This window comes from Sardina pilchardus, chromosome 13 (genome assembly GCF_963854185.1).
Source record: "Sardina pilchardus chromosome 13, fSarPil1.1, whole genome shotgun sequence".
Taxonomy (NCBI): Eukaryota; Metazoa; Chordata; class Actinopteri; order Clupeiformes; family Clupeidae; genus Sardina; species Sardina pilchardus.
Window position 1 is genome coordinate 18233817 of NC_085006.1, and position 22828 is coordinate 18256644.

The 22828-nt window shown below is 47.6% G+C and overlaps 1 protein-coding gene across 1 annotated transcript in view; it reads left to right on the forward strand.

Moving 5' to 3' along the window:
- The window catches only part of gbe1b (glucan (1,4-alpha-), branching enzyme 1b), a 102872-nt gene that overhangs the window by 75998 nt on the left and 4046 nt on the right, over window positions 1-22828 (forward strand). Inside the window, exons 14-15 of the mRNA XM_062552636.1 lie at window positions 1500-1630; window positions 11701-11818. Coding sequence (XP_062408620.1) covers window positions 1500-1630; window positions 11701-11818 — 249 coding nt within the window. The remainder of the gene's footprint in view (window positions 1-1499; window positions 1631-11700; window positions 11819-22828) is intronic.

Below are 22828 nucleotides of genomic sequence, written 5' to 3' on the forward strand. Positions count from 1 at the left end.
ACAAAGCCCCAAAGAGCTCCTGTTTTGACAGTTTTCTGTGGGAAGTCGAATGTGGAGACATGTTTTTTTTTAAAGGAGGTGGTTGTCAACTCAGAACCCCTATCCTCCTCAGTACACCCCCCGCCCCCCCCCCCCCCCCCCCTCGCAGACCCCACCAGCCCCCCCAGCCCGTGAAGGCCCCCGACCTCCTCTGTCTGCTCGTCCAATCGGTGCGGCCCCTTATCTCTCATGCTCAGTAGCGTATCTTCCGCTCCCTCAAATTGGCCGTGGGGGACTGCGAGCTAAAAATAGGGGCCGAGGGGTGACATTGATAATCCCCGCTAATGGCACGTTAGCGGCTTCACTCTCCGCAGGAATCTGGCAGCTGATTCACGTCGAGGTGTGGAGAACTGACAGCGTACGAACACACCATTTTTTTTTTGTCTCCCCCCGTTGTTTATTTATTTATTCACGGTAACAAATTGGTGTGTTTGTCTCCCTGGAATAAATCAAACGGTGATACTGTTGAGATTTTAATGAATGCTTCCAAAAAGTCCCAGTTAGCCATGCAGATTAACTTTCGTGGTGAGACGCGGTTCGTTCTGTTCTGCACCTATATTTGCCTGAAGTCCTGACATCTTCTCCAGGAATAGGGCATTGCCCTGCAGAGCTAAATACACCATGCCAGTTGATCTGCAAGTACCTTTGCCGTTTGATGTCTCTGGTAGGGATGTTTGTGCATGTGTCCACCCATTGGAGCAGCATGACCCATCATGCACCGCATAGAGTCCTAGAACACTGCAGATGCTTACAGCTGCATCAGTGTCGCGTTCCTCAAACGATAATACGGTAATAAAGAGATGGTAAGTGAAGTTGGTCAACTTCCACCGAATGAGGAAATAGAGTGCGGTGGCAGCTAATGGACAATGGCTCCGCAAGAAAGAATCACAAAGCAGCTCAGGCAAAACACAATCCCATAATAATAGATTCCGTTGTGATTGGGATTCGGTTGCTTTAATTCAGCCGAGGTCGGCAAGTTTTAGTTAGGTTGGTTCCGAGAAGCGCATTTCAATAATTGGCTGCCGCAAACTCATAATTTGCATCCTGAAATGGAATGAACCTTGGGAATATTAATTTGAATGTATTCACTGGCTTTTCAGTTGTAATTATTTGTGGCTGTGTATAATAGATTTATTCAGGTAGGAAGAAGTCTCTTCCACCAGTCGCCCGCCCCCCCCCCCCCCCCCCCCCCCCAACCTCCCGTAAAAAAAAAAGTGATTTTTGTAATTTGAATGAATTTTCTGTCTGCTGCTTTATATGGTGCTATGGAAATGTCCAGTCTTGTCCCAGACAATCATTATAGCATGGTCAAAGCAAGCGACCGCACTGTAAAAAAATTCAAAAAACGGGTTCTCTCATTTCACGTCATACATATTTATAGTTTGGGCTGCTTCGGAGATGTACTCGTTTAATTCCCGCCCCGCCGTTAAAAAGAGCTCCATCCTTTCATCCATATGCAGGCTTTTGTCAGCGAGCAGCACGAGGGGGACAAGGTCATCATCTGCGAGAGGGCCCACGTCCTGTTCATCTTCAACTTCCATCCCACCACCAGCTACCAGGACTACCGCGTGGGCGTCGAGATGCCCGGAAAGTATCCTTTTACACTTCACAGCCTGATGCAGGTGTTCAATCAGACACCGCTCTCAATGAAAAGGGCTCTGACAATAGGGGAAGAGTGTCAAGGCAAAATCCAGTTTATATCGTTCCTTTTTTTGTGGTAAATTGGTAAATATGTGCTGATGATTTTTCGACAAGGATATTATTAGCGCCCACTTCAGTTTGTTTTTTGAGGTAAACCCTCAGCAATTAAAATGTTTTTGATACAGTTCAGGTTGACCTCCTGTAACAGTTAAAGCTATATACTCAGTGTGCCGTATATCTGTCAGCGGCATAATTGGTGTTTTATTTTCCCAAGTTCACATACTGATTAACAGTCTGCTGATGTGTGTGCCTTTGTATGCCTCTGCAGTGGGTCTACTCCATCAAACACTCAAAGGGCCATTTCGTGCAGGTGTCTGTGTACACAAACTCGGCGGGTTTCCGACGGCATTTACTTTTGATGGACGCCCCAGACGGTCAGAGTTGCCTCGGATGTGTCACATTTGGTGGTCGTCCCCCCAGCCTCTAAAACACCCATCAGCCATGTTCACTCTCTCTCTCTCTCTCTCTCTCCCTCTCTCTCTCTCTCTCTCTCTCTCTCCCTCTCTCCCCTCTCTCATTTACATCGTGGCGTGTTTTGAAACACCAAGCGCCGAGACACACACACTTGCGTCACACACAGACAGACTAATGGCGCATCTGCCCAGAGCCGTACGCTACTTTGTCGGGCTTGAGGGGAGCTCGGAATGGAGGGAGCATGGAAAATGTAACCGTTACTGCGGAAATTTCTGCTTGTCGAAATATGTCTGCGATGCACCCCCTCCCCCCACACTGCACCCCAACCTACCCCACCTGGGATGCTTTGGGGCATTGAACCCATGACCTTGGCGTTGCCATTTCCCCACTCCTGCAGATCCCAGAACCTCTCTGAGAAGTGTCTGTTTCCTGCGAGAGCTGGCCAGTCATTGGCTAACGAGGTGTGAAGCTGAGAGCTCCTGCATGTTTAATGCCCGGGGATGATGGCTGTGGCGGCTGAATGACCAGAGGGTCCTTGAACATGGTGTTCACCTTGGAGGCTTCAGGGGGGCTTCAAGGATGCATCCCCCTGAAAAAAAAAGAAGAAGAGATGGAGAATTTGAGATGAGGTTTTGGCAATGGGGGCCAAAGCTATATATTCCAGGGGCCACGTTTGCACAGCGAGAGCAGGTTCAGGGATAGCGTGCGGTGTGCGGAATGCAGTGCAGTGATGTAGTGCCTGTCTCTGCTGCTCTGGGGTCAGGTGCGCGCAGGTCAAAGAGACTGTCCCCTCTCTGAAATTAAAAAAGAAGGGAATTCTCAGAAGCGCTTTTTTCTCAAGTTTTGCTGTAGCTCAGCCCAGTGCATTGGGAGCAAAGTTGAAAGAAACCGAGTTTTTCAAGGATCTAGTTGCCTTGTTTTCCTCTCAAGCGTAGGAACAGAAATTCCATGGCAGCCATTATATTTCAGTGTTTGTGGTCAACCCGAACAATTAATGCACATCGCGTTTCCCTCATGAAGGATTTTTTCAAGAAAAAAATAAAACAAAAAATAATCCACAACAATATGTGTGATTAGAACAGAACTGTAGAGGTATAATCTGGGGGGGGGGGGGGGTTGTGGATCAGGGAGGCAGTTTTAGCCTTCAGCGTGTGAACTTTGGGGATTGTTTATTTTCCTTGTGGGCGCTCCCAGCGTCATTTTTATATATGTAGGCTATCTTTCATGAATTATTCATTTTCCCGCGCAATTCCTACCTCCTGGCAACCTTTTGATGTTTAAGGAGATGTCCTCAGATATTGATAGTTAGGAAAGCAAGCGGAAGAGAGAAACCAGGGAGAGGGAGCGGAGAGACATGGAACATGCAAATAGCTCAAAGGGGCAAAGCCAGAGTTTGTCATTAATACAGAGGCGCAGTAAACATGGGTGTGCATCTGTCTGTGATCATTTGTGTGTGTGTGTGTGTGTGTGTGTATGTGTGTGTATATGTAAGTGTGTGTCTGAGTCTGTTTTTGTGCCTACGCACTCCTGCAGAAGGTAAACGGCATGTGTGTGTGTGTGTGTGTGTGTGCGTGTGTGTGCGTGTGTGCGTGCGTGTGTTTGCGTGTGTTTGTGTGTGTCTGAGTACACCCCAGAGCTCGGAGACGCCTGGCGACTGGCTGTGGCGGGGCGCGCGAGCAGCAGAGGATCCAATTAGAGGCGAAGACAGATGAAAGTGCCACTCAGAGGCAAAAGGGAGGTAAACAAGACGAGTCCATAGGTGTCCAAAGTGCTTTTTCATTAAAGCCCGGGCCTGTCGCTCCGCTTTTCGTCTCCACCGCTCGCGTGTTATAGAGTGACGCCACACGGGGAACAGGGTGCGTTTGGGGGGGGGGGGGTGTTTGCGTCGTGGGTAGAAGAAGAAGCAAATCCTGTTGCCTTTGGATTGATTTCAGCTGGGATGCAAGCGGGGGGGGGGGGGGGGGGGGGGGTTGTACACGGGGGAAGCACATTGGGTAAAAGAGCGAGCGGAGCGGAAGAATACGTCTGTATCGCCGTCGTGTGCGTTCCTGTGGAGGAGCTCAATGGCTTTCACTTTCACAGGTGCAGCCGTAGCTATTAATGCGCTGCACAAGACAGCGTCGGGGTAGTGGTGGTCCGCTAGAACATGGGTGCGCAGCTGAGTGATTTACAACGGGGAGCCTTAGCGAGTTTTTTTTTTAAAACTGCACTTTCTCAAGGATATCAGGGCCCGCTCATCAGGACTCACCGCTGACAGGGCAGATATATATATTTTTTTAGTTATTTATTTTTTTGTTCGACAGCTAGTTTTTCTTTTTCTTCTCTCTTCTTTTAAAACGTTTCTGTTTGTCGTAGGGGAGGCAAAAAGTTGCGAGGGGGAAGTTTCCCCCCAAAGTTTAATGCTGCTCCCCTAAACACTGGCCATTAAAATTCAGCCGACATCAGTGTTTTGACAGGTGCTCGAGCCTGCAGTGTTTTTATCCTGCATCTGCCCCTTTCCCCCCACTTCCCTCCTCACCTACCTGCACCCCCCACCCCCCACAGATTCCACCTTCTCTACCCCCGCTACCCCCCACCCCCACCCCCCACCCCACTCCTCTTTCCCTTGGTAGGTGCCTTCTCGCGGCTTCTGGCAGCCCGCTCCAGCCAGCCAGCCAGCCAGTTGGTGCTATTTAAAATCCCGGTTGGATACCCGCCCCGGAAAAAAAAAAAAAAAAAACGAAAAGCCTTGCGCTGTCAAAGTGGATATGTCTTTGATGGTGCATGCCGCGGCGGCGATTGTGTCAGGTCATCCCCGCTCTCATTATCCACCGGGGCATTTACCCGACAACCATCCTAATTTGGACGCCACGGCGACGACGCGCGACTTGGAATGAGGATGGGCGCGTTCGCTCTCTCCCCCGCACTTGGTGCCAACAAGCAGCCCGCGCAGTGCCTAGAGTGTATCGGGGGTTGTGTGTGTGTGTGTGTGTGTGTGTGTGTCTGCGTAAGTATGTGTGTAAGTGTGTGTCAGTGTGTGTGTTTGTTTGTTTGTGTGTGTCGGCAATCATAGGATGGGTCGATGCCTAGTGGAGTGTCTGCATGGAGCTTCAGGCTCCTACCTGACAGTGAAATGTTATGTGGATTATATGTTGGAGCATAATTTATAGCCTGTGAGGTGTATTTTGCAGGCAAGTGTGCTCTTTAAACCTGATGTGTATTTTTCCCACAAATGCTGTCATGACATGAATGATTCAAGTGGTGTCTTTTATACAAAATTTCAGTTAAAGCGAAATTCAGTTAGCGGTTAGCGCCACCGCCTTGACAAAATTATTAGCTTTTTTCGAAAAGCTTCTCCTTACTTACTTGATTCCTTCTATTTGATTCCTTCTATCGTAAATAAAATGTATAGCAAACATCTGGGGATAGAGGGAGTCTTAAACTAAAACCAACAGGAGTTGAAAATAGACCTGCCAAAATTACGGGGGGTTATTTGCAAGTGCAGGACAGGTGTCAACTCAATAACAGTGTTTCACCAGCCTCGCTGACACTGCCGCAAGCCGCACTCGTCCCCAAACTATTGGATGTGAGCAGCTGCGAGGTATTTGCTGCAGCAATAACAAACCCAGGAGTAAACTTTAGCCACAGGATTAAAACTAAGCAGCTGAAAGAAACTGCACTGAGTTCATGCCATCAACTCCAAACGAGATTGTAACTTGTCCCTGTTTTGCTGCTTTCCACAGAATATCACCCATCAAAGGCTTATCAGGTATCACCTTAATGGTGGATGCCTCACATGAACCTGTTGATGTAAAGCCTACTACCACCCATTCCACCATTTTACTGTGGTAGTAGCAAGCTACCCATAGACATCAAAAGTGCTTTGACTCATTATATAAATATTGAATGATAGCTGGTGGTGTTATTGTACTTGATGCTATCATTTTACTTTTATGTGAAGAATTCTTCTTTGTGATTCCAGATAAGATGGTGTAAAGACTAATGTAATGGATTTACTTTACTTTTACTGAAAAGGGTTGTTAAGTGTATTTGAGGGGATTTCCAAGTGCAACTTAAAGACATTAATAAATAAGTACAGTTCACGGTAGATCACTTTAGACATCAGAAAAAAAGTAGCATTTATATGTTACTCTTCTGAGGTTGCTGAGCATCTGTAGAAGCATGTTCACTTTCCACCTGCTTGAATCCACTCGCTTTACAAATGATTGGAGCCTTTGCACCTCCAGTCAGTTCATCATTATGAGTTGTGTAGTGTTGTGTACTTGTATAGTAATACAATGAAGTGAAGGCATTTTGAATGAGACATTCTTACCATTCCTAAGGGGAATGAATGACCAGCAGCCAATATCAAGCCCAGGATGATCCTTCAGATAGAAATCATGTGCTTAGACTTCAAAGCTAATACCGTTAGCCACTAAGCTAACTAGAGTATTGTGTCCAACTTTGGTGAGGAACTCTGCCATTTCATCCACATAGGAGCCTGGGCAGGCCCAGAGTCTACCGCTCATTAGAATTCAGCAGAGGCCTTTACTGTGTGGCTCTGGCCTGCCTGCCTGGTTGGCTCCTGTGCATGTCCCTGACTAGCTATAGCTGCCCACAGAAGGCTCTCCAGCTCTCCCTCCTCTCTCTCTCTCTCTCTCTCTCTCTCTCTCTCTCTCTCTCTCCCTCCTCTCTCTCTCTCTTTCCCCCCTCCATATGGACGTAGGCTGTGGGCCGGCTGCGATCGCGCTCGTGGTCACCGGCTGATTTTATATGGTTCATCAGGGCCTTTAATCGCCGCCCTGAGAGCTCCCGGCCATCACACTCTGCGCCCAAAGTGTGTGTGTGTGTGTGTGTGTGTGTGTGTGTGTGTGTGTGTGTGTGTGTGTGTTTGTGGCAGGGGGGGGATAGGAAATTGACTCCTTTCCCGGGGCTCTCCCGTCCCCTCTCATTCACAAAGGCCGTATTGATTACAATACTTCACAGCTGAACCGCCGGGCCTGTTTGCAGCAGGCATCTGTAGGCGCTAACAAAAACGTAATTGCTAAAAGGCTTGAACTGCCAATTTGCCCCTGTGCCTTGCCGTCTTCTCCCTCATAAACACTTTGCCGGGGGATCATTAAATTATCAGGCCCCGCATCCCTGCATTATTTGTGCGCCTACGCTCACACTGACACTGTCACGCCAGTGCACACAGCGGACGCTCAGTGTCTTCAACTATAACACAGACATTGAACACTTTTAAAAAAAACGTTGAAAACATATCTTTTTAAAAAAGCTTTCTGTTAAATGTATTTTGTTGATGTGTGTGTGTGTGTGTGTGTTGTATGTGTGTGTGTGTGTGTGTATATTTTATACACGTATGTGTGAGTGTGTGTGTGTGTGTGTATGTATGTATATAATCTATTTTAAATTGCATTATTTTTTTATCTGTCTTTATCTTTTATCCATTTGCATTATAATTTTGTAGCACTTTGAGATTGTCCATAATATAAAGTGCAATACAAATAAAATTTATTATTTATTATTATTAAGTATCCCTTATACACATAAACAGATATGGCAACGCTAGTTAGAAGTGTCCTGGTTTAGTGTGACTATAGTATTAAGGTGAAGAAATAGGACGCGTTTGAAGTTCTGTGGAAGTGACTCCCAGGAAGAGCTTTTGATATTTTAATTTATTAAACAAGGATATATTTATCCAAAACAAGTTAGTAATGTAGGCTGCCAGATTAAGCCAATCTGCATGTTTATCTACGGTAGTTTCTTTTTACGTCGGCTTTTTATGTATCAAATGCCAGTGAAGGCATGACTTTATTTAGTTTATTTTTCGAAAACATTTATTTATCTGTGCGCCTGGAGAAATGACTGTGCCATCTCTTTATTTGTGGAGTGTAACTATTAAGTAAGTTTGTTATTTAGTGCATGTTAGGCTTTTGTTGTAGATCGGCAGAGATGATGCTGCTAGATTTGCCTGTGTTTTGCAGCCACTTGTCCCATGTCATTATAACCAAAGAATGCATTACAGTCCTGTTGCATTTTTCGACGACAAAGTGACGCCGCCACCGTCGCCGCCTGTCGTGTCAGCCACTGTAGGAGAGCATGCAGATCATAGTAAGGTCACCCAGAAAAGAACACTGTCTGTCAGAACGTATTCTGCTCTAGTAAAGCACAAAATTAATGTGCTTTCACTGAATACCTCCCCCCCCCCCTGTCTTTTTTTTCCCTTCCCTCCAACACTGTGCCCTTATAACTGCTGAGGCGAGCCACATCCAAAACAATGAATGATGGGTAATGCTTTTGTGGAAGTGAAATGGTGAAAAAGAAAACGAGAAAAGAAAAAAAATGAAAAAAGGAAGAGGGGGGTGAAAAAAGTCTTCTGCATGAGGTTATTCTGCCTCGTGCTAAAAAGAGGATGTCTAAGCTCAACGCCCTGTGCTGACTGTCTCTCTCTCTCTCTCTCTCTCTCTCTCTCTCTCTCTCTCTCTCTCTGTCTCTCTCTCCCTCTGTCTCTCTCTCTCTCTGCTACTCTCGAGAGATCCATCCTTCCTCCGTTTCATCTTTCCCGTCTTTCCCTCTCATTTTCCTTGTGATAACCATCCCAAAAATATCCATAACAAAAGGAGTTTGTTCTGTCAGAATTAGACGCCAGTGCAAATAGCGCCATGCGGAGCGAAGTGGAGAGGGTGGGGGGGGGCAACAGGCATGGGGCGGGAGGGTTACTGGGTTGGGGTGTGTGTGTGTGGGGTGGGGGGGGGCTGAGGTAGGTTGTCTGTGATAGTAGTGGGGTGTGGGTGGGTGTGGGGGGGGCGGTTATTTGTATCGTCGTCTTCAGCAAAAACAATGCGCGCCACAGCACTTCTTTTTAATCATGGGTATCAAAGCAGACAAGCAGACAGTAAAAGGCAAGCTTTTCCGCCGGCTCCGGGGGCCGCCGACGAGTGAGCGCGCTCGGCAGAGCCTCCCGCCCCAGACCCCTGACGAGCCTGCAGGGACTCTGGGTGATTATTCAGCCAGCCAATTAGATGCCCGATTGCATGTTTGCCGCGGCTCGCGCACCATTTAAGCCCCTCCGAGACGCCGTTAAACAAAGGACTTGGAAAGAGGGAATGAGGAAGGAGTGTGTGAGAGAGAGAGGGGGGGTCTCTGGGGAGCGTAGTTTTTCTTTGGTCTCCATCACTCTGTTTCTTCCCCATCTCTCTCTCTCTCTCTCTCTCTCTCTCGATCTCTCTCTATTCTCTCACTCCCATTCTTTCCCCTCCACAGGTAAATAGCATTCTTTTCCGTCGCTTTTGTTCACATTAACATGTAACTAAAGCCTTTTTCATATAAGTATAAATGCAACATAATTTCCCGGGTTCCGTAATGTCTCTTGACACACTTTTCCGTGCCTGTCAGAAATGCGCCTCGCTTGGTTACGTGAGGTGTTGACAGACATTGTGACAAAAGCATTATGTGGTGCCCCGCTAACGGATAAATTACGGCGACTTAGTCTCAGTGGGGCATCGCGGCAAATGTCTTTCACCTGTTGTCGTCACGTGCGCCGCAATGATCTCATGTCATGTTTTTCTTTTTTTTTTTAACTCAAGCCCCCGTTGACACGATGAAGCGCCATGGCAACCCCCATTGTTCATGTGGCAGTTATCAAGACGTGACATTATCCTTAACACTTCCATCATGTCAGATGACTGTATGATTACTACATGTCAGTGTGGTGTAGATTGTTTCAGGGATGATTCACTACACTCTCCCATCCCCCCCCAGCCCCCCTCATCCCACAAAAAAATAAAAATGAAAAAAAAAGACAGGCTTTTGACAGTCCCGGAGCGCTACAAAGATCTGTGGGGAGTAGGAGCGGGGGAAAAAACACCTAGCTGCCGTTATCAGGCCATCACTCAACATGCCGTAGATCCACTCCATAAAGTTTCATTGGAGAAAGAAAGATCTCCTGGGCTGGAATTTGAATCCATTTCCCCCCTCTGAAATATTCCATCTTGTTGCTTTTTATGCCTTTCCATTTTTCTTTCTCTCTTTCTCTTTCTCTTTCTCTCTCTCTCTCTCTCTCTCTCTCTCTCTCTCTCTCTCTCTCTCTCTCTCTTTCGCTCTCTCTCTCTCTTTCTCCAGAAGGTATTGCTCATTCTGGTCATGAATCTGGGCAATTACTTTTTTAAATATTTAATTTGCTTCATGCGGCACAGACTGAGAGAAGAGATTGTGTGCATTAATAGTCTGTGTTGTTTGAAACATTTTTCTTGACAGGATACATTATTAATATATTGAAACAGATAAATAAGTCCACAGTCAGCCCATGAATTGAGTGCTCACCAGTTTATCCTTTCGCTCCCTCTGTCTTTAGTTCTGTCTCTTTTCTGTCTCTTTCTCTCTCTCTCTCTCTCTCTCTCTCTTTCTCTGATTCTCTCTCACTTATTTACTTGCTGCACGTGTAAATGGGACAGCGTAGTCATCTCCCTGGAGTTGAAAGCAATCAGAGTGGTTGATGTGTAATATGTATTCAACAGAGGATCTGTTGGCCTCCTTGGGCTAGACAGACTGTGTCTCAAACCAATGTCAGCGCTCTTTTGTGACCGACACTGGTTTTCCAACTGCACCGTGCAAGCATAATGTTCTCAGTGTTCATGGCAACGGCAGCGGTTGAAGGGTAGGGAATGGCAAGTGGTTGCAAGTGAATGGCATTATATTGACCTTTGTGCACGAAGGCCAAGACCAGCAACCAGTGTCTGGGTAATGTGAGTATATCTGTGTTTGACTTCACATACATAATGCATAAAAATGTAAATGTCATCCTATATAATGGGTTTGCCAGCAAATATGCACTGAACTGCAATTATGTTTAATATGTTCTTTTGATCCACAGTGATAATTAATACACTTACAAATACACAGTATTTGTGTGGATACAAGGTCAGACATGCATGGTAAATGTGTGACCTTGGGATGTGAAAGCTCAAGCGTTATTTGTCCGCTATAGAAACGGATGGTGGTTGATCGGTATCTGCTGGGTTCTGTTGTAGATCTGGAGGCTCGATTCATGGGCAGAGTCGCTGACTTATTGTGGTCACATTGTTACTCGGTATGAATACTTCCGCAAGTTCTACCCAAGGATCGAAGTTAGATGTGTGCCTCTGTCAATATATCTGCCCAGCTTGTGTGTGTGTGTGTGTTTGTTTTCCTCTATTTGTGAGGGCTGTTTTTTTTTTTTGTCCGACTTGCATCGGTTTTGAAAGGTCCTTTTACCACAAGAGCAACCTGAAACACTCCAATAATGCGTAAGTTTTTGTGTTTGTTTATGCACTGTGCGAGTGGAGCCTGCAGTAAACAGGGCCGCGTGCATTCAATCAACCCAAACACACACTGAATGGGAGTATGGATATTTGTGTGTGTGTGTGTGTGTGTGTGTGTGTGTGAGAGGGAGAAAGTGAAAGAAAATGTGAGTGTGTGAGACAGTAGGCAAAGCAAATGGATTTATTTGCGTAGTAACTGAAGGACGCTCTTGGCGCTGTGTGTGTGTGTGTGTGTGTGTGTTTGCTCCTTAACGCCGCCGCTCAGATACCGGATCAAGCTGGACTCGGACGACAAGATGTACGGGGGTCACGGACGGCTGGACCACAACACGGAGTTCTTCACCGAGCCCACTCCTCACAAGGGGCGCGAGCACTCAGTGCGGGTAAATAATACACACAAACATCCCCAGCACGAGTGGATTATTGAAATACCAGAGAAGGTTCATGGTGAATTCACGGTCGGTTTTCTGTCAAGGACCTTAATAATGGTTGTAGATGCTGTAGAGCTATACACATCAAAGGACCTTCAGAAAGCTATGTATACTATACATGCATAAATGGAGACATATGGAGAGCTACATTAGTTAAAGAAGGCCAGAGAATAGCATTAATGGCATTTTTACCTAATACTTTGTGCAGAAATGTGTTCTCGTATGTGTATGTGTGTGTGTGTGTGTGTGTGCAGCAGCATGTGTGCACGTGTCTTTGGCCTCGCCTTTATCTTAATTATCACGAGCACATGTCGACCGTCGGCAGTGTCAAAGTGATTTACATGTGCTTTATTTTAAGGCTGCGGCGTGGCGCGGGCCATTTTTGAGCTCATTTTGTTCCTCACAAGATGTGACTGGACTCCTGGCCACAGACGGCTATTTTTAGCCCTCACCTAATGACCTTATCAGCGGGGCGAAACGCATGTGATTGTAAGTGCCGCGAGTTGCACCGAGAGACATGGTTCCCCTCATCAGATAAGCCCTGTGTCTCTCTCTCTTTCTTTCTCTCTCTCTCTCTCTCTCTCTCTCTCTCTCTCTCTCGTTCTCTCTTTCTCTCTCTCTCTCCGTGCTGCTCGTATTTCAGCCGGTTTTTACATTTCTTATTCTATTTCCAGGGGCCTGATTGAAATGAAGTGCGTGGCGTGAAATTTAAACCTTCACTTCCAGTGCCGTGGCTTGTGACGCCGGAGCTTCGTCTTGTGCTCGGCTCGTTTTTAGTGCTCTTCGTCTCCTCTCCACTCTCCCCACCTCGCTCATATCTCTTTCTTTCTCTCTCTCTCTCTCTCTCTCTCTCTCTCTCTCTCTCTCTCTCTCTCTCTCTCTCTCCATTTTTCTCTCCCTCTCTCTATTTTCTTTCTCTCTCTCCGCCTCTCCTCTTTCTCTATCTCTCTCTGTCTCTCTGCCTCTCTCGCTCACTTTTCAACCTCCGGGGTTAAGACTGAGCATAATGCAAAGCAATAATGATGTGCAGGCAGACTACTCCATTTTGTAGACTTTTAAAAGCCTCTGCAGTATTAAAAATCTGTCTCTGTTAAGAGCAGCACGGGGCCGGGGATTCTAGAGTGTTCTAACAGGGCTGGGTGATGGGCCAGGAAGAATGAAAAGAATGAAAGCTGAAAATATTGTCGGCTACGTACCATCGATTTTGAAATACATTTAGCTCAGTATCACTCTCATGTTAAAGATGAGCGTTAGTAGACCCGTGCATTCTCCGTACGGTAATGTAGAATTTTTGTCTCACTGGACAATCTGAAGTGTCTCTCTAATCCTATTTTATTTATTGTTGTTTAGCAACTTTTGAGCAGCTAACTTGCGCTGTTGGCTCCTACAGGATACGCGAGTGCTGAGGCTCCATGCGTCGGGCTGTGAGCTCTCTCTCTGCTTCAGATCTTTGCTCGTTTCAACAAGGCATTTTTTTTTTCATTTTCATGTACACGAAACTGCCTCATCATGACTTGGATGGCTGCTGCTCTGACCCTGGGACAAAAATAGGACTGTTCCTCTCCCTTGAAAAACCAATAGTTTTTGTCTTCTCACTTTACACCCTGCCCCTTTGAGTGTGTGTGTGTGTGTGTGTGTGTGTGTGTGTGTGTGTGTGTGTGCGCGCGCGTGCGTGTGTGTGCGCACATGGCATCTGAGTCCTAAATTATCCACACTAACAATTATCATGTCATCTTTAAAGAGCAGGTACACTCGATATCTTCGGGACTACTGCCGGAGTCTGGCTGCATAATTCATGACCTTAAAAGCATGCCCTGCATGAAACAGACCATACGCTCTCCTGCAAAGTCATGGGCAGGAGTGAAGGGGGTGGGGGGGTGACTCCCCTGATATATCTACATGTCTCTGTCAGCCCATGTCCCAGTCCCCAGGCTATTAGAAGAAAATAGAACTCAGCGCAAGAAAAGTCTATTTGTCCGCTATGCAGATGTGGAAACGCTGAAATGCACATTTCGAGCCGAAAGACAAGACTCCCTTCCCGGTTTCAATCTTTCAAGCTACTTCTGAGAGCATCGTGGTGAGATTATTGCCCGAATTGCCAGTAGAAAGAACGTTCTGGAATCGTTGCCCTCTTGTCGGAGTAGTGTTAAGGAGTTCGTATCATGTAACACATGGGCCACAATTAAATTAAACACTGCTGCTGCGACCCCAACGTCCCATCTAAACTCAATAGCCTTCATGGCCTGATTGCTTGCTTGATTAAACTGCAGCCCACAATTCATGTTGAATGGGGCGTTAGCGCTGAAAACACCTTTTTGCGGAGCCATTTCAATTAGCTTTGTGCGTTTAATTGGCCATTGTATATCTTAGTTGGCATTTATTACCTCGTTCATTTCGGCTCTTAAATTTGCGTTGCTACTTCTAAGTTATTGGCTGGAGGCAAGTTGGGGGGGTGGGGGGTTGTTGTTGGATTCGGGGGCGTGTTGGTGGATGTTTTCTGTCTTTGTAAAATAATCATGAGGGAGGAGCACTTCTGGCAGTGCTTGCACATATGTACTGTTTAATAATAATAACGTTAAGTCAACAATCGCTGTGCCTTTCTCCTGCCACCCGGCGCCACTAAAAAACTTTTTTTTTCCTCCCCCTCCTCCGCAAAAAGAATCTCGACGGTAATTCTCCGCCGTGCACAGGCAGCTTTCATCACTTTAAAAGCTGTCTATTATGCATTCTCTTTATTCTTTAGACTCGCTTTTTATTAAACCTAACACAGCAGCACTGCTACCCCCACTCCACCCCCCCCCCCCCCCACCCACGCCTCCCCCCTCGCTCTCCTCATGCCCAAATGTGCTGATTAGTTAACAAGTGGGCTGTTAATAGGGCTAAATCAGGACTGAGAGGAGAGGAGGTGACGGCGGGGGCAAGGGCGCTGGCGAGACGAGACGGGGGCCAAGCCACTCCTCCTGGCGCCTTTTTTCTCCGCTGTCCTCTCAGCGGAGACACCTGTCTTTTTGGCGGCGCGGCGTGCATATGATGGGAATTAATCATCTTGATTCCTGGCAGGTGCCACAAAAAAAGGTCCCACTACCCCCCCCCCCCCCCCCACACACACACACACACACACACTACCACTCCTCCATAACCCCCCCTCCCCCCAACACACACACACACTTTTGGAAAAGATTTCCGCCTATGATTTATTCAAGGGCCCCCGGCTTCAAAGTTGGCGTAGTCGAAGTAAACTTTTTCCTCCCCCCTCCACCCCCCCCCCCCTTTCTTCTACTTCCTCTTCTTCTCCTCCACCCCCCCCCCTTCTTCAGCTCTCTTCCTGTCGTCTTTTCCTTTCCCTTTTTTTTTTTTTTTTTTTTTTTTTAAACGGGTCCATCAGCTCGCCCACCTCCTCCTTTGCTGAGTGACGATAAACTCTCATTTACTCTCCGAAGGCGTCGAGAGCCTGACACGAGGCGCACTTAAAATGATGAATCCACCTAGATTAGGTATGCAGCCCGGGAAGACAGCCCCTGAAGTTTCTATCTAGGAGAAGAAGCCTTTTGTGGGTGACTCTCATACCTTCACAAGCCCCACCAACCCAACCCCCCACCCCCCCCACCCTCTCCACGAAGGGCACACTGTACGTCTCCAGCCTCATTTTCTCACTCGGCTGAATGAATAAGAAAAAAAAAAAGAAGAAGGAAAAAAAAAAAAAAAAAAAAAAACCCGTTGGGGTGTCACACTTTAAAAGTTGGGCATCGCCTATTATGTGTGTTTTTGAAATCCTCAAAAGGAGCGCGGTGAGTCACAGGCACGGCACAGCTGGTTATTAACTCCTCGGAGCCGACGTTTTGAACGCGCCATGAATCAGGGCGATGCCACGACTCCCTGGTTCCCTCTGAGTGATACACACACACACACACACACACACAGAGGCGCGCACATAAATGCACATACGCGTTTTGATATGAAAAGGTGTGGGAGTGGAGATTCAGTCTTATTTCCCTGAACTGGCTGGGAGATGGATCCCCTCCCTCACTATGGTTCTTGACAGCTTCCCTCAAAGGGTTGACTAACATTGCTCCTCCTTTCCGTACTGTTGGCTGACTCACATTTTCATCTCAATAGGCCTCTTGCACAAAAGATGACCTGCAAACTAATCAATCTGGCAAGTCTGCACTACAGCCAAAAGACATAGCATGAGAAAGCCAAATGGCTCAAGGGGAGAAATATTTGCGGGACGCTCTCCTGTACTCGAGCATCCAGCCGCTTCGGATAAGGCTCGCTATTGGAGTTGTACTTCCGCATTATCACAAGCCTCAGATCTTTGATGAGTTTCACATTGAACCCTGGGACACTTTTCTCCGCACTGATCAAAAGGGGCCTCATTTCCATCACAATGCGAATCCCGGAACATCTAAGCGCCATCTCTTTAATTATGGACTAATAAAGTAACTAAGATGTAAAGAAGTCTGCATTGAGAGGGGGAGAAAGGAGAGAGCACGTTTAAACTCATCGCCCTGTAGTTTATGTAAGATTTATATAATCCTGTAGTGAAGTAGCTCGCTGTTAGACAGTAGCTTTAATGTGGGCTGACTTTGTGTTCGTATCTGGGTTTCTTTTATTATATATATATATAAGCAATGTTTCCGAGCTTTTTTATGCTCTTTCAAAACGGCGTGGAGCCCTTTGTGTAAAGCGGTTTCTCAGTCGCGCCAACGTCGTCCATTTTCTGTGCCATGTTAGCAGTGAGATAAGGGCAAGCAAGGGCACGCGAGTGGGATGTTTCCCTTCTTTCCCTCCCTTTTGTCACTTCTGATTGCATCAGCCACCTGGATAGTCATTTTTTTTGGGGATGCACAAACACAATCATTTTTCAGCAGCGAGTTCATGCACTGCATACGCATTGGCTGATCTTCCTGGGCAATGCCTCTTGAGACCCCTACAGATGTGCAGCCCAGCACGGAGAGCAGTGCTTTGGAAGACGAGCGCAGAGTTTGATCCATGAGCCGGTTGAACAGGCATGGAAAATGCGCACGCACACAGCGCGTGTGGAGAGGATGTTGTGCTGGTTTGCGGCCCCTTCACTTGTTTGCACGTACATGTATATAAATTCATGGTTGAAGATGACCTCTTGCACTTTGAACTTGGCACATTTTGGCTTTTCTTTTTCGACAGCGGGCGAAATGGGACATTACGAGCAGAAACATGTGCATTAGGGCGGCCGCCGCACGGCTTCCGCGAGAGAGAGACGGGCAGTGTGTTCGGAATGATATACTCCGTCTGCACGGCCAGCCAATGAGCAGGGCAGCGCTGGAAGGTCAAGGGGAGGGGGATGGGGGTGGGGGTGGGGGTGTGGGGGTGGGGGACGCTGCTGGGAGGGTGTGCTGTGTCACACAGCCAGAGGCTAAAGATGAATACCTCTCTCAGGCTCATGAATATCGGGAGTCTGGAGTCTGCACACCTCACCTCTGCCGAAAAAGCCTCGTCTTGGTCGGCGCTGCGAATCCGTCAGATTGATTGATATGCCGGAGAGCTCGGAGCTTAGCTCTCCACTTCTCCTGGAGAGGAATAAAAGGGGTTGGGGGGGTGGGGGGGGGGTTGCTGGGGGGGGATGGAGATAGAAAAAAAAAAAAAACGAAAATTCATGTTCCTACAACCCTCGACTTGAGAAATGTGCCCGGGAGTTTCAGAAGAAGAGAGAGCGAGAGAGCGAGCGGCAAAAGAAGAAGCGAGATACTGAAAGACGAGGCGAACTTTCTTGGGAGTATTTGTTTTATGCCTGACTTTTTTTTTTTTTTTTTTCTTTCCTCTGCAGGCTCTTGTGCCTCGCAGCTCTGCAGCTTTCGCGCTGTTCAAAGGGGGTCGGGGCGTATCTGACGGCAGAGCAGCGAGCTGAACCGGGGAACGGGAGCCGGCGTGTCGGGAGACCCCCGCGCGCCGAGGAGCGTCTTTCGGAATTTTTGCCCTCTCCTCCCGTTGTTCGTCGGCGCTTTCATGTTGTGGCGCGCACTTGGCAAAGTAAGCTCCACCAAGGACGTAATTGTCTCAGTAAGAGTGAGGCCAACGGGTAATCTGGCAAGCGCGTTGGCTGCACAGCAACAGGGCAAATTGTGGACAGCGCAACCGCTCGGGATCCAGTTGTTTTTCCATCGCCGCTCTCGCACCAATAAACTCTCCTCCAATTGAAACATTTGAACTTATCGCAAATTGCATGACAGGCCGAGTCAAGTTACTTTCGCAGGTGCGTCTTCCGAACACCTGTCCTTCGGCGCACCTTTTCCCTCAGCCATACAGCCACCTGACAACCATTGGCTTTTGCAAAGCATCCGTTTGTTTGATAAAGTCAGCGGCTCGTGGTGTCTGACATTGAAGGCTCCGGAGAGACACTGCTGCCTTTCATCTCAACAGGTGCACTGATTCATGCAACAAACATCCTTAATTCCCATCCCCCGCTCTTTATCTATCGGCTACGTCTCTCGTCTCTCCTTCTCTCCTCTCCCTCTCTCTGTTTATCTATCCATCTCTCCGCAGATTCCGCTCTTCCTCTCAGCGCCGTCCGTCTACCTCTTTCCGCCACTGACACCCCCCCCCTCACACACACACACACACAAACACACACACACACACACACAAACACACATCTCTCTCTCTTCTCTCTCTCTCTCTCTCCCCCTGTGTGTGTGTGTGTGTGTGTGTGTGTGTGTGTGTGTGTGTGTGTGTGTGTGTGTGTGTCATCTCTCTCTCTCTCCCCCTGTGTGTGTGTGTGTGTGTGTCGTCTCTCTCTCTCTCCCCACTGGGTGTGTTTAATTAGTCACCAGTGTGTCTGAGACTGAGCTGCTGCCACAGCAGCCTCCACTCCCCCGGCGCAGCACAGTTGCCAAAGAAAAACATCCCCAGCACGAGTCCTCATGTACACACACACACACACACACACACACACACACACAGAGAAGAACACACACACACACAGAGAAGCACACAGTTATGCACACTCATACACAAACACAAACACACACATACGTATAATCACAGTTACACACACTCATGCGCACACACTCATACGCGTGCACACACACACATACACACACACACACACACACACTCACAAATACAAGCTATGCCCACTCATACACACACTCCCTTATAAAGTTTGCTTCATGCCTACTCATACATCCACAAACTTATCCACACTCATACACACAAGTTTGCTTCATTATTACTGCCACTGATAAATGATTACAGTGCTTGTGCACATTTAAACTTTACAATATGACTATAACCGCTGACAGACACATCCATTAGTCATGTATACATAAGCATATGGAGTGCGTATAGTACTTATTACACACACGCAAATGAGTGGGAGGTTATATGCACATTTTCACACATACATCACACACAAACTCTCCCTCGCTAACAGCCGCCATCTTCAACACGCTCGTTCAGTAAGAGTTGTTGATGTGAGTGTTATGAACACAATGATTAGAGTAGATTCAACTTTATTACCACTGGGCCGAGCACAGACACAGAGTGTGAGATGCAGTATCTCATTCACCATCAACACTGAACAGTATGCACAGTAGGGAAGAGCAGCACTCCTACACACAAGGGTAAGGGGATGCGTATACGTACACACACACACACACACACACACACACACACACACACACACACACACACACACACACACACACACACACACACACACACACACACACACACACAGACACACAGACACGCACACACACACAGACACACACACACGTGCAGACACAGACACAGACACGCATGCACAACCATGCATACTCTCTGTGTAGCATACTGTGCATAGTCAGTCTGATGGGTGTTGGTTTGATGAGTGGGGTCGGTGGGGAGTGGTGTAGGGGGGCTTCGGTTGGGTGGGGGAGTTGTTTACTGCCTCTCAGCATTGCAGTGTTTGTGGTTTTTAAAGTTTTGGGTAGCGCAGTACTTTTTTATTGAACCCTCCGCTCTGCTCCTCTCCCCCGTTCTCTCCACCCCGCCCCTACCCCACCCCCCCCACCGCCCCCCTACCCCTCTTCTGCTCACAGCGTCTCCTTCAAAAGAGGCCTGGGTGTTTCAGATCACGGTCTCCTCAACTACCCTGATGAACTGATGTGTTTGTGTGTGTTTTTCTTCTCGGTTCTCTCTTCTGGTTACCCCCCCCCCCCCCCCCCCCCCCCCCCCATACACACACACACACACACACCACCCCTGCCCGTGGAGGTACTTACGTAGGGCTGACGTATGAGCTTTGAGTAGCGCGTGTGTGCTACACACACTTGGGCTGAATAGCGGTCCAGAAGAAAGTGTGTGGCGGCAGCTACAACTCTCAGGGAGGACTCTCGTAATCTGTTTTATAATACACACACACACACACCCACATACACCCACACACACACACACACACACACACACACACACACATATACAGTATGTATTCTGGTGCACATATTCTATACACACAGACACACACATAATAAATACATATTGATGCACACACACCTTTACACATAGGTGTGTAGATGCAGACTCACGCGCCTACATGTCACCCTTTACACTCAGACGCTCATGCTCACAGGGCACATACACACGCATACATGCGCTTACATGCGCACGCATACACACACACACACACACACACACACACACACACACACACACACACACACACACACACACACATACACATAATTGTGTAGATGCAGACTCACGCGCCTACATGTCACCCTTTACACTCAGACGCTCATGCTCACAGGGCACATGCACACGCTTACATGCGCACGCACACACACATACACACACACACACACATACATAAAAACAACCACCCACACTCCCATGCAGTCAGACACACACACACACACACATACAAACAACCACCCACACACCCATGCAGTCAGACACACACACACACACACACACACATGCCACCCACACAAACACCCACACTCCCATGTAGTCAGTCAGTCAGACACACACACACACGCAGACCCCAAACCAAAGTGAAAATGGAAAACGCCACAGAAGTCCAGGCCACATCACGCGTTAAGCCCCGGGGAGGAAGGTGGGGGATTTAGGCGCTAGCGCGCAAGTCGTAGCGGCGTGAAGGTGTTTGAATGGCAGCGTTCTCCGAGCCAGTGCGGGGTTTGCGTGTTTACGTGCGCGGGGTACGCGCGTTGCCTCGCCTCGTCTTGCCCATTGTCTCAGCACAGTCGGAAACCAGGGGCCCCAAGCCGGGAACACAAAACAACGATGCCAAAAGATCAAATGAAAAATATATTAGTTTGTATCAAAGGCTTAACGTGGGGGGATTTTGGCTGCGAGGGATTCAACACTGAACGAACGAACGAACAAGCAACCAACCAACCACCCACATCAAAACATGCACACACACACATACACACATACATATGCATTACACATACAGTACACATACACATACACACACACACACACACACTCTCTCATTTCTGTTCCAGGGATACCTGTTGTGCTGACATGCCGCCAAATTGTCCAAATCCCTCAACCCCAATGCTTTGTGTGTGTGTGTGTGTGTGTGTGTGTGTCTGTACATGTGTGTGTGTGTATATGTGTGTCTCCTGACTGGCAGACTTCAGTTGCTTGTGTGTTTTATTTATTTTTTTGCGTGGTTGAATTCAATGCTTTTGAATGTTTTATCACCAAACAGCAGAGTTTGTTGTTTTCAGAGGGTCTTATAAAAAAAACGTGAAATAGATTTTTTCTTTCGACCAAAAAGAAATTAGCAAAAAAAAAGGAAGAAAAAAAAACACACATATATATAAAAAACACCAACCTGTTTGTTTGTGTGTGAGCTGTGCCGCAGCAGACTGTGACGCCAATAATGGCTTCATTTTCTGGGCTCTTACCTGTTCCCTCCCGTCTCCCACTCTTCAGTGACACACACACACACACACACACACACATGCTCGCTCGGTGGTGTAGGACAGAAAGTAGCCCGGACCAGGAGCAAGTGAGCGAGTGCGTCAGCGGGGGCGCTGTGTGTGCCTGAGACGTGTCAAGCAGTCGCTCCCAGCAGCGGCGTGATCTCCTCAGCTCCCCGCGGCGGGCCCCCGAATCCTCCAGCAGCCTCCAGTCTGAGTCACCCGCCGCAGGCACACTACACACACACACACACACACACACACACACACATATATTCACACACACACACACACATGCACACACACTCACATACACGCATATATTCACACACTCACACACACACACACATACATACATACATGCATACATGCACACATATACATACACACATACATGCACACACACACATACTGTACATGCATACACACACACACACACACACACACATACATGCATACACTCACACACATACCTACATGCATACACTCACACACATACATACATACACACACACTCATACATGCACACTCATACATACAAACACACACGCACTCACACACACATACATAGATTCACACACACACATATATACGCACACTCAAACACGCATACATACACTCACTCAGACATGTATACTTGCACACGTCATTCCCCTACCAACAGCACCCCCCAGAGGTGAGAGTAGGGAGCATCACACTGAAACCACTTCAAGTTCCTTATCTCTGAAGTAAACCAATAGGCTTATTAATTAGCCAGTGTTTTTTTTTCTCCTATCAAATAGGGGGGCCACGGGTGACTTGTTGTTCCATTGATTGATTTACTGGAGTTGAACAGAGTGAACTTGTGAGGTCTCGCTTGCTTGTGAGGGCTCTTTTTTCTTCTTCTTCTTCTTCTTCTTTTTTTCCTGTGCGAGCACGGCTGCTCGCTGCAAGGAGCCTTGTGATCAGCGATGTTTTATTGTTCGATGTCCAGAGAGATGCCCACGGAACAGTCCGCCGTCTCTGAGTACAGATGCAACAGTTCAGCCTCTTTTGAGGAGACAATAGA